Source organism: Nilaparvata lugens, chromosome 1, assembly GCF_014356525.2.
Source record: "Nilaparvata lugens isolate BPH chromosome 1, ASM1435652v1, whole genome shotgun sequence".
Taxonomy (NCBI): Eukaryota; Metazoa; Arthropoda; class Insecta; order Hemiptera; family Delphacidae; genus Nilaparvata; species Nilaparvata lugens.
In genome coordinates, this window is record NC_052504.1 from 101109362 (window position 1) to 101122196 (window position 12835).

At 35.5% G+C, this 12835-nt stretch overlaps 1 protein-coding gene across 3 annotated transcripts; it reads left to right on the top strand.

Moving 5' to 3' along the window:
* Positions 1 to 1119: 1119 nt before the first annotated feature.
* LOC120349497 (28S ribosomal protein S24, mitochondrial-like) lies at positions 1120 to 12835 on the top strand. Of its 3 annotated transcripts, none has more exons than XM_039419845.1 (3): positions 1120 to 1304; positions 5607 to 5781; positions 12488 to 12835. In XM_039419845.1, the coding sequence occupies exons 1-3, from the start codon at positions 1248 to 1250 to the stop codon at positions 12775 to 12777; spliced, it is 522 nt and encodes a 173-aa protein (XP_039275779.1). In that variant the 5' UTR covers positions 1120 to 1247; the 3' UTR covers positions 12778 to 12835. The 3 variants fall into 3 exon arrangements, with proteins under 3 accessions (XP_039275779.1, XP_039275777.1, XP_039275780.1); XM_039419843.1 differs by lacking the exon at positions 1120 to 1304 and adding an exon at positions 2995 to 3141; XM_039419846.1 differs by lacking the exon at positions 1120 to 1304 and adding an exon at positions 3602 to 3646.

Sequence of the window (12835 nt, forward strand, 5' to 3'; positions counted from 1 at the left end):
AAACTTCAACAGTATGTTTAATATGTGTATATCATCCTGTATGCCAAATTTGAAACGAATCGGACAATTAGAAATACCGGTCAATCACTTTTTATGCTGGTCAATCACTTTTTATGCTGGTCAATAGGGTTTTTTACCCCTAACCACCCCTAAACATCATTATATTTTGATGAAACTTCAACAGTATGTTTAATATGTGTATATCATCCTGTATGCCAATTTGAAACGAATCGGACAATTAGAATACCCGGTCAATCACTTTTTATGCTGGTCAATAGGGTTTTTTACCCCTAACCACCCCTAAACATTATTATATTTTGATGAAACTTCAACAGTATGTTTGACATGTGTATATCATTCTGTATGCCAAATTTGAAACGAATCGGACAATTAGAAATACCCGGTCAATCACTTTTTATGCTGGTCAATAGGGTTTTTTACCCCTAACCACCCCTAAACATCATTATATTTTGATGAAACTTCAACAGTATGTTTGAAATGTGTATATCATTCTGTATGCCAAATTTGAAACAAATCGGACAATTAGAAATACCCGGTCAATCACTTTTTATGCTGGTCAAGGTTTTAGACTTACCCTTAATCAAGGCAGACAAACGGCAACGCTGTTCTCCTATCTTTATCCACTGACATTATAACGTGGACCTTACTATATATTCCCCACAAAGTAGAAGGAATTCTCTGTGCTCTTTCTTCTCTGTGTCTACAGTGTCATGTCGCGGAATAAGCATTCAAAGTGTATGCTTACAAGGTAGTGCTTCTTTCCTCTGTGGTCATGTTCAAGTTCTTACCTTAGACTAGTTATAGAGTAGACACGCCACATTCTATTCTTACTGAAAGTAGATGGAGCCACATCTACTGCCATATCGTCATATCGTGACGTCAACATCGGATAGAAAACTTTTTTATAGAGTTTGTTTACATTGTTTTTCATAGCAGATTATGTTCATTTTCATAAATAATAATCTACTTTCATCTGGAATAGATAAAATCTGCTATGGAAAACATTGTAAACAAGCTAAAGAAAAATTTTCTATCCGATGATGACGTCGCGATTTGGCAGTAGATGTTGGCTTCAGAGTCTAGACTTCCCGGCGTGTCTATTCTATAACTGGTCTAAGGTTCTCTCTCACTCACTACTCACTTCTTAGTTCTTAGTTCTTACTTCTCATGTTTTTAGGTTATATTTTCCTCTGAAATAACTTACCTGATTTTGAAATATTATCACAATGTCTCTTATTGCTGGTTTTTCAACAGGCGCTGAATTAATGCCTTCTATTAGGAATGTGAGTTATTTTTATAGAATTGATATTAGCAGCTAGGCTTTTTCTAGAGCTAAAGTCCAGGTCTAATGCCATCATATTTGTTATCAAACTTCTGATTGGAATTAATTATGTTATTTTAATCACAAAAATTAAACGGCGGCCACTCATCATAAATTTGAAAAAAAATAGTTTTACTAACCTCACTTTGTTTAAGACTTTTCACACACCTCTAATTTCGCACACCTCTTTTTCACACACTTCTGGACCTAGAATTACGCCGGTTAGGGATCAGGTTGAGATGATGATTATCAGTGCCAGTTGCACAAAAGCAGGTTCAATTTTAGAAAAGGCGTTCTTGAAAAGACGGCTTCTTTGATTGGTTCTCGTGGAATTTATTACGATTAAATTTAACCGGCTTTTGTGCAGGCGGGCCTTGTGTTTTAAAGGTAAAGGATAGGTAAGGGGTTAGGTTTTGGTTGGGATTGCAATGCTGGAAAGGGTTGGAGTCCAGGTTGAGGTATTTTTATTTATTAATGTTCAAAGGTAAAAGGGTAGGTTAGGAAGTTAGGTTATTGCTTTTAAATGGCAATAATGATATGCTGGAAGGGGTTAGGGATCAGATCAGTACATCGATTAGTACTTTATCGACCTATCTATAGTCTAAACAACATCGCTGACGCGGTATACGGTTAAAAAGTTAAATGCATGCAAAATTGTGCTGCTTTTAACTTCATTTATTTAGAAGAGAATAGTAATCGTCGTTTAATTTTTTTGATCAAATATCATACGGTACTAAACGATCCGAATTAAAATTTTATGACAGGTGTAGTGGCACTGGACCTAGAGTTACGCCATTTCTAGCTTTAGATGTTATTATATTTTGATGAAACTTCAACAGTATGTTTGACATGTGTATATCATCCAGTATGCCAAATTTGGAACGAATCGGACAATTAGAAATACCAGTCAATCACTTTTTATGCTGGTCAATAGGGTTTTTACCCCTAACCACCACTAAACATCATAATATTTCAATGAAACTTCAACAATATGTTTGAAATGTGTATATCATTCTGTATGCCAAATTTGAAACGAATCGGACAATTAGAAATACCCGGTCAATCACTTTTTATGCTGGTCAAGGTTTTAGACTTACCCTTAATCAAGGCAGACAAACGGCAACGCTGTTCTCCTATCTTTATCCACTGACATTATAACGTGGACCTTACTATATATTCCCCCACAAAGTAGAAGGAATTCTCTGTGCTCTTTCTTCTCTGTGTCTACAGTGTCATGTCGCGGAATAAGCATACAAAGTGTATGCTTACAAAGGTAGTGCTTCTTTCCTCTGTGGTCATGTTCATGTTCTCACCTTAGACTAGTTATAGAGTAGACACGCCACATTCTATTCTTACTGAAAGTAGATGGAGCAACATCTACTGCCATATCGTCATATCGTGACGTCAACATCGGATAGAAAACTTTTTTATAGAGTTTGTTTACATTGTTTTTCATAGCAGATTATGTCCATTTTCATGAATAATAATCTACTTTCATCTGGAATAGATAAAATCTGCTATGGAAAACATTGTAACAAACTAAAGAAAAATTTCCTATCCGATGATGACGTCGCAATGTGGCAGTAGATGTTGGCTTCAGAGTCTAGACTCCCAGCGTGTCTATTCTATAACTGGTCTAAGGTTCTCTCTCGCTCACTACCCACTTCTTAGTTCTTACGTCTCATGTTTTTAGGTTATATTTTCCTCTGAAATAACTTACCTGATTTTGAAATATTATCACAATGTCTCTTATTGCTGGTTTTTCAACAGGCGCTGAATTAATGCCTTCTATTAGGAATGTGAGTTATTTTTATAGAATTGATATTAGCAGCTAGGCTTTTTCTAGAGCTAAAGTCCAGGTCTAATGCCATCATATTGTTATCAAACTTCTGATTGGAATTAATTATGTTATTTTAATCACAAAAATTAAACGGCGGCCACTCATCATAAATTTAAAAAAAAATAGTTTTACTAACCTCACTTTGTTTAAGACTTTTCACACACCTCTAATTTCGCACACCTCTTTTTCACACACTTCTGGACCTAGAATTACGCCGGTTAGGGATCAGGTTGAGTTATGATGATTATCAGTGCCAGTTGCACAAAAGCAGGTTCAATTTTAGAAAAGGCGTTCTTGAAAAGACGGCTTCTTTGATTGGTTCTCGTGGAATTTATTACGATTAAAATTTAACCGGCTTTTGTGCAGGCGGGCCTTAGTGTTTTAAAGGTAAAAGGATAGGTAAAGGGGTTAGGTTTTTTGGTTGGGATTGCAATATGCTGGAAAGGGTTGGAGTCCAGGTTAAGGTATGTTTATTTATTAATGTTTCAAAGGTAAAAGGGAAGGTTAGGAGGTTAGGTTTTTGCTTTTAAATGGCAATAATGTGCTGGAAGGGGTTAGGGATCAGGTCAGTACATCGATTAGTACTTTATCGACCTATCTATAGTCTAAAACAACATCGCTGACGCGGTATACGGTTAAAAGTTAAATGCATGCAAAATTGTGCTGCTTTTAACTTCATTTATTTAGAAGAGAATAGTAATCGTCGTTTAATTTTTTTGATCAAAATATCATACGGTACTAAAACGATCCGAATTAAAAATTTTATGACAGGTGTAGTGGCACTGGACCTAGAGTTACGCCATTTCTAGCTTTAGATGTTATTCTATTTGGAAATCACATTTTTCTTGTTGAAATTTTATTTTAATAAAGTGGATTTCACATCAAAAAAGTGGTTTTCAATACGCTACCGTACTGAAAAAGTTCTACAACATCAATCAATAGCCTACATAAATGTTATTTCTTATAATTATATACATATTTGAGGCCACCAGGATACACAGCATTGAATATAGATATTTTTTATTTCTTATGTATGGAAATATTAGAGTTAAAGTACTCTCGAGGAAAGTTTTCGTATTTTTCGACCGAATTTTACAATATTTCACAAGACCGATTTTGGCTGATGATTTTTTTAAATACTTGAGTCGTTGCTAAGGACTGGGTTCTCCAGATAAGCAATGTCAAAAACTTTTGTCACATACATTTAGGAAAACTGCAAAGATATTCATGTTGTGAAGGTGCAAGATCTGCAGAAAAGAGACTGCTCCCTTACTCCCCCGAGTAGAGTAGGTAGTCTTCCAATAAGTTTGTTTTCCACAATTGCGTAGAACCTGGAGTTTGGTTTGTTTGTATCTCCTGGGAAGACTGTTGAAAAAAAATTATAGCCTGTGTTGGGAAGCTGTTGGAAGTTTCAGCCAGTCTTCTGCGAGGTATCTCCTATGAGGCAGCATGTCTGGTATTGTAGGCCTATGCATGTATATCACCTCTTCTGTGAAGCTGATCCCAGTTTTCCTGTATGTACATAGTGGGCATATCATTTTGAACTGCCTTGACGAGCCGAAGAATGAGCTGTAGTACGTGAAGATCCAATCAATATCATTGTGTCAAAAGCTATGAGTGTTTAATGTTACCAGTTATCCTTAGCTTTTAAATGTAATGCAAAATGCTTATCTCAACGATGACTTTAAATTGCTCGGCAAATATTTTTTTTATATATATTCCTTCCACAGAGTTCGATAGCTTATTCAGCAAATACAGTACAGTTCATTCCAAATTATTTTTTTTTCATTCTATGTTCATTATTGCACAGTTCTTAGATTGTTGTTGCTGTGTCAAGACCTGAGCTGTGTTGATGAACTAAAAGTTTGATGTCTTCAAGGTGTGCTATTAGTTGCTCGTATCACACAAGAAGTGGTACTTTTAATTCCTGTTCACATTCTTTGAACCTCCCGTGTTTTTTGAAAAACCTCCCCCATTGTTTGAAAAACCCGTGCACCTCTGATGTCTTCATATATTGAGGAGTTATTTCTGAGTAGCTGATCTACAGGAATGTATCTTGTGAAATGGTTTCAAACTTGTCAAGTAGGCAACCCGTGCACTACTTTCTAAAACATAGGATTAGGAGTATCTTCTGATATTGTCAACTTGAGGGATTGTGTTGAGGTTGCTCACATGTTAGGGTCAACTCATTATTTTATTATTTCCGTTGAGTTTCAAATTATTCAACTTTTTAACCATGCTTCTGTTTTTTCCTCATTTACTAACTCTTTATGTATGTAGTAACTGAACTATTATTCTACTTATCATCTGCCTTGAATAATTCCAGGTTGACCTGGCTATTTTATAATTATCATATTTGTCATTGGCATAATTATGTTCTAGTCAACTGAATAAAATCTATTTCTATTTTTTTACTCGATACAGGTTATACAATCAGCAACACTTCTTCACAGAGGCATTCACACAACTTCGGTGGTACATAGGATTCAAGCTGGTAGATATAAACGGACTCCGAGAAGAGAAAAACCATTGACTTACGAAATGGCTTGGCCTCCACAAGCAATTGGTCATTTCAAATCATGGAACTCATGGAATACAAGTAGGCCTAATCTCTTTATTTCTATTTTATGATGTGCATGTGTTATGGATTTGTATTATATTTGAGTTTATGCTCAAGTTCAAAGGTAGGCCTCTAATCAGTAAGTGTTATCACATAAATGGTGGTTTTCATTAATATTACATGATTCAACAGCGATATTGACTCATTCTAAAATATTCTCCATTGAATCTTCCATCTTTAATAACAATAATTCAAAAAATACAGAAAAATAGGGACTTAGTGAAATTGAGAGTATTTTGTTGGACTTTCAATTATTGGATATCAGGTCTCTGATCTCATAGTATTCTATAAGATTAGAGTCACCCATATATACCCGATCTTTATAGCCTTAGACATTCTTCTTTATCCACACTTCATTACACTTACACTTGTGGGATCGATAGCGACATAACAAAATAAACATTGAAAACGCTAACACCCGGTTGCACCGTAAAAGTTTGTTAAGTTTTAATCCCGATTAAATGCCACTAGCAGCAATCAGAGAAGTCTTCTTCTCAGAAAAACCTTCTATGATTGGTTCTCGTAGAGTTTAATCATGATTAACATTTAACAGGTTTTTGTGCAACTGGGCCTTATAGATTAAGATAGCACTTTGGATTTAAACCTCACGTTAATTCGCAATTAATTTATTCATTTGGATGCCTTGCTCTTAAACCCAACAACAAGTAAGCAGATGAAATTTGAGAAAAATCATTGCTAAAGAATTAATGTACATCTTAATTAATAAGACTTGGCATTCAAAATTACCCAGATCCAACTGCTTTACCCCAGCAGACCTGAAAACTCTGACACCAGACCTGTGCCAGCCAGGTCGCTCGATATTATTACTATTATACCCCAGCAAGCAACATGTTGAAGTCTTATTAAGCTGAACTGTAGCCTATCCCTTGAGGTGCACCCTTTGAATTTTAAACTGTTCTCGATAACTAGTATTTTGGCTATGATCATCAGTTAAAGTTGAGAAAATAAGAGTTTTAAAATTGAATTAAAATTTTTACTTTCCTTGCCCTATTACCATAGGTAAGGAAAGTATTGCTTTCCGAAAAAATTAAGTACCTCAATTTCTATACGTTTCAAGGTCCCCTGAATCCAAAAACGTGGGTTTTGGGCGAAAATGTTGTCAAAAACAGGTTTTTTTGCGATTTTCTCGAAAACGACTCCAACGATTTTGATCAAATTTATACCTAAAATAGTCATTGATTAGCTCTATCAACTGCCACAAGTCCCATATCTGTAAAAATTCCAGGAGCTCCGCCCCATCTATGCAAAGTTTGATTCTAGATTCTCAACTATCAAGCTTCAGATACAATTTAAACAAAACAAATTCAAGTGGAAAAGATTGAACATGAAAATCTCTATAATTAATGTCTAGTAACACTTTCACCTTAAATTGAAAATAAGCTCGAAATTCGAGAAAATGTGATTATTCAATTATTGCAAACTGTTGGCAATACTATTGATTCTATTATATCATTCACTAAGAAGAGATAGCAGACCTTGTGTGTTTCCAGTGTTAATGTCCTGTCACCAGCTGGTTCAGATCTTTGAATAGTGGACTTGAGATGCGCGTGAACACTAGCGTTAGGTGATTAGTTTTCTTAACTGCAAGGAAAGTTGTGTGAGTGTGCCATACCAGATTTTTGATTTAAGCAGGGAACCCACTATGCCGTCACCGTCAGGCGCCGTCCGGCACCGACCGTCACCGTCAGTCGCCGCCTTCACCGTCATTTTTCCGGCGATAACCCACTTGCCTGTCTGGTTAGCTCCATCAGAAACCGGAGCTAACCAGAAGAAATGCATCAGTTGCGATGGAGAGTTCATTAAACGAGGAATTGCTAGTAATAGCCGCTGCATGTACTGACTTTTAAGACAACTGCTAACTTTTCCCGATTCCCTGGGATCAAGACCTTTAATTTGAGCCCTTTCCCATCATCGTGTGATTTGTCAAACGTCCAAAACTTTGATTTCATAATTTCGCTTACAGAATAATATTTGTAAATAACTTACCTGACATGTTATCAAACTTTTCTGAGATTTCCTGCCAAGCATTTTCTTTCTTCCTGTTGTCGTGATAACTATTATCACTAGTATTATACAGGAAGGGATACTCCCTAATAGCCTCTATCAACATTTCGTCCGTACTCATCGCTCACAGATCAAAGGCGCACTACAACAAAACACTGGCGATGTGACTTCACTGATATAGTGAAGTCCACGTTATAATGGCAGTGGAAAAGGATAGGAGAACAGAGTTGCTGATTCTCTGCCTTGCCAGATTATATATTACTTGCCAGATTATTCAATAAACTTTCTTCTGTTATTAAAAGTCCTGTTGTTTCGAATGGTCTGAGTACTGCACATAGACTACCATCTCGGGGAAAAGAGCAAATCAAGCCGATTGTCTTCAAATTCGTTCGAAGACAAGACAAAGAAAACTGGCTGGCCGATTTCAAACAAGCTGCTAGTGAAGATAATGGAGGTGTGGGGATTTCTACGAAGACGCTGTGTCGGTCTCTTGCTGAAGGTCGTGTGTGCGCTTATCAGCATCTCACCCCCACCACAATGGAACTGTTCAGAGAAACGAAAAAACTTGCGACCCAGAAAGGATATCGGTTTGTTTGGATAAGAGATGGTAAGATTCTTGTAAGAAAGGAGGAAGGTGAGAAGCCTATACAAGTGAAAAATGAGATGGACCTCAAGAAAATCTAGGTTTAAAACAAAAACGGGTTTTTTCTATTCAGCTAATATTTCTATTTAATTTTCAATGGAAATTTGCGATTTAGTAGAGGATCTTGATCTTATAGACAGATGTGAAACAATTAATTTAAAAAATTTAAACGAGATAGCAACGTTTTTTCATTCAATATCGTTAAAAGTTTTTCATTTGAACATAAGAAGTATTAATAAGAACTTCGATGAATTGTGTTTATTTTTATCTAGTGTTGATGCGCAATATGATTTAATAGTTCTCACTGAGACGTGGCTATCACAAGCTGATGGTAGAGTAGTAAAATCCACTGAAAGTGAACAAATGGCTGAAGAGTTTAATAAATTTTTTCATTGATGTTGGACAGAAAATTTCGAATAGGGTCAAAGAGACATGTTCAAATTCAAATCATATCCAGTATAAGGTCGATAGATCATTTTGTAGGTCGTTTTTCTTTTATCCAGCTACGGCCTGTGAGGTGAGAAATAACATATTGGGGCTTAAAAAAGGTACTGCTCCGGGAGTAGATGGAATCTATTCAAAATGTCTGATAGAAAATTCTTCAGCAATATGTGACCCGTTGAAGCATATTATAAATCTTTGCTTCCAACAGGGGTATTTTCCAGATGAAATGAAAATAGCTACAGTTATTACTCTCTATAAGGGTGGTAGTAGGACTGAACTTGGTAACTATCGTCCTATCTCCCTACTCTCAAGTATATCCAAAGTAATTGAAAAGTGTGTAAAATCGAGGCTGGTATCCTATTTGGAAAAACACAACATTTTATTCAGTAATCAATATGGATTTCGAAAAGGTATGAGTACATCCGATGCAATTTTTAGAGTAACAAGAGAAATTTTGAGCAAATTAGATAATGGGGACAAATGCTTAGGAATATTTCTGGATTTACAAAAAGCATTTGACACAGTTGACCATAGAATTCTAATGGATAAAATGGAAGCAATAGGAATAAGAGGTATTGCATTGTCATTCTTTGAGTCATATTTAAATTGTAGAAGACAAAAAGTTAGGCTTGATAAAAAGACAAGTGGACTATTAAATGTGAATATTGGAGTTCCACAAGGAACAGTGCTTGGGCCAGTTTTGTTCTTAATATACATAAATGATTTATTAAATATAAATCTAGGGAATTGTTCCTTGTACTCTTTTGCGGATGACACAGTTGCTATAGTTTGGGGGGAAACTTGGCCAATCACCTTCCAGAGAGCTAATAAATGCTTTGATGTTATCAAGTCCTGGTTAAAGAATAGTCTCCTACATTTGAATATTCAAAAAACTAGATTTCTTCCCTTTTCATTGTCGTCCTCTGGATTGCCTCCAGATAATACTGACTGTAAACTAGTATCACATAATATAAATTGTGCCAGTCCATACAACAGCTGTGGATGTCCTACATTAGAGAAAGAAAATGAAATAAAATATTTAGGTGTAGTATTGGATGTACATTTACGGTGGAGCTCGCACATTTCATACATCTGTTCAAAACTTAGAAAATTAATTTATAAATTCGTTCAATTAAGGAATGTCCTTCCTATCTATCAATTAAGAATGGTATTCTTGGCACTGATACAGTCAATTATCTGCTATGGTATTGTATCCTGGGGAAGTTGTGGGAGTTCAATTTTGCAACCTCTCATAATTATTTATAAAAGAATAATAAAAATATGTTTAAAGAGACCCATAAGATATCCAACCGAAGTATTGTATAGAGAATTTAGCGTTTTTAGTGTTGATACCCTATTTGAAATAAATCTTTTGAAGTTTGTGTATTTAAGGCGTTCAGAGTTTCCAGTTATGGATGAACATGTATATTCCACTCGTCGAAATCTTGCTAATAAATTAAAAGAACCCTTCACAAGAAGTAGAGTGGCCTCCTTACATGCTTTTGCTAAGGGACCACGACTTTTCAATAAACTGCAATCAGATATATCAGATGCACCCAGTTACAATTTGTTTAAGAATAGACTTAATCGCTTCTATGAAGAAAAACGTTTAATAGAGGTGTAATATTATTTACATTTTTTTGCTGTCTTCATTCAAATGTAATTTATTGTTAAAGATTCGTAATCCCATCTTGTGAAAAGCACACTGATTATTGTATAAAATTTACTTTATTGTTTGATACCTCAAAATTGTTATTGTATTATAATTAAGTTGACTCAACTAGAGAGCGAGACATCCCTCATCGCAGGTTTAGCCTAAAGAGGGATGCACTGTGTTTTTTCTGTTACATGCTTGATATTATTATCTATGTTCAATTATTATGCTTAAGGTATGTATTTGTATTACCAATTGTAATGTTCAACCATTATGTTTAATGTATGTATTTGTATTACCAATTATTGTAAAAATGCAGTGAAATAAACAAATTATTATTATTATTATTATTATTATATTTCTACATTGTTAAATAACGATCTGGTAGCTTTGCGGAGCTAGAAAAGTATAGCGCTATCTGCTTTGTCAAATGATAGACAAGGATAGCAAGTCCAATGTTGATCAAATACTGACATTATAACGTGGACCGCACTGTAGTTGAATGTCGACTGGAAAAATGATAAAAAAACGGACCGGCTATCCGGCAAGATTGCCCCAAACAGCAATTGTGACTGACGGACACGGTCGTGGCCGGTGACGGACGGGTATAGTGGGTTGCCGTTCGTTTAAAACGATGCAAAGCAATGTTTCCGGTACGCAACGGTGTGACGGTCGGTGCCGGACGGCGCCTGACGGTGACGGCATAGTGGGTTCCCTGCTTTAGGCTTCATAAGACAGAAGAAGTAAGTGACTGACAATCTATCAGAAAGGAGATGCAATGTGCGTGATAGAGAAGGTCAAGGCAAGTTCTGGTTGCCATAGAAGACCAATTATTTTTCAATCTTATGTAGAGTTAGACGAGAAATCCATGAAACTAGTTAGATGTTTGTAATTTAAGATAATCATAGCAGAGAAGGCCCATCGGACATTTTTATTCCCTTAAACTAGGGTTAATACCCATCGTATACTGTAGCATTAGAAGTTGATTGGAGGACCATGATGGCATTATCCGAATTCTGCATCAAATATACATAATTGGGAAAGAAGTCAGAGTAGACAGTAGATAACCGTGTGAATATGTTGACTCAGAGAGGCGAGACAGATGCATCGAATTCGTTTCAGAAATCGTTCATGTTTGAGTCCAGAGACTTTATATCCATCAAAACTATCTGCCATACTACTCGTCTAATCGCATGAGAATAAGAATTGAAGTTTTACAGTAGAAGATATTAGTTTATAATTTTATTTATGGTATTTGTGTTGCATAAATAAACATATCATAGTACACATTTTGAATTCTAGTTCATTTCAATATCTACCAATATGATATTGTTCAATTTCATATGGTTTGCTTTGTCTTCATCTAAATAATGTTAAATTAGCTCAAGTTGCATATTAGTTGCATATAGACTTTGCAAATTCATATGAGTAAAATTTTTCAATATGATTCTCAATCTTCTATCCTTTTTCTCTTTTATTTTACTTCTCACTTCTCATCCACCCCTAATTTTATTCTTCAGTTTTACCATATCTCTAAATTTTGATTTATTTTGTTCATCTACTGTTACTTTCCCTTCTATCTTCCATCCATCATCTCTTCTATCTGCTGCTTCCTCCTGATTCTATTGTTTGTCTTTATCTACCACTTTTCTTTTTCTTCCACTTGCTGGATACGTCTTTATCATCTCCTTTTTTCCACTTCAAACGCCAATATTCTTCATTTTCAGTTTTTTACTTTTTATTATCATTCGTTATATTTTTTCTTCTCCGATTTCATAAAGTATTTTCAATCGTATTCTCATTGCTATTCACGTTTTCCTTTTCTTTCCTCTTTTAACGACTATCTACTACATTCTCTTCTGCACCTTCTCTCTCTTCTGTTTCTTGTCGTTTGTTGATTTATATTTTTGTGGTTGCAGCCAACCTGATGGGCGGCCTGCGAGCGTCAGAAACAGCCATTGAGGACGAATTCATGAGACGATTCATGACTGGCACCTGGCACAATCTGTTTGTTTCGGAAATCATCATCAAAAGACAGCATAACATGATCAGGATTGCGGGAATACTGCGAAGAGCGATATCGGCTCAGAAAATGTACTTCTTGATTGGTTACACAGAAGAACTTCTATCCTATTGGCTGCAGTGTCCAATTAAACTGGAATTACAAACTGTGGAGGACAAAAAATCCGTCATCTTCAAATATGTTTAGTGACCGTACCTGTAAGTAGTCTGTTAATCTATTAAAAATATTGCTTAGTTTTAATGAA

Excerpts from the sequence above, each read along its gene's own strand:
- LOC120349497 (XM_039419845.1), top strand. The coding sequence starts at position 1,248 with ATGTCTCTTATTGCTGGTTTTTCAACAGGCGCTGAATTAATGCCTTCT. Across the intron at positions 1,305-5,606 it reads TAATGCCTTCTATTAGGAAT|GTTATACAATCAGCAACACT; the intron begins GTGAGTTATTTT and ends TACTCGATACAG. Across the intron at positions 5,782-12,487 it reads ATGGAACTCATGGAATACAA|CCAACCTGATGGGCGGCCTG; the intron begins GTAGGCCTAATC and ends TTGTGGTTGCAG.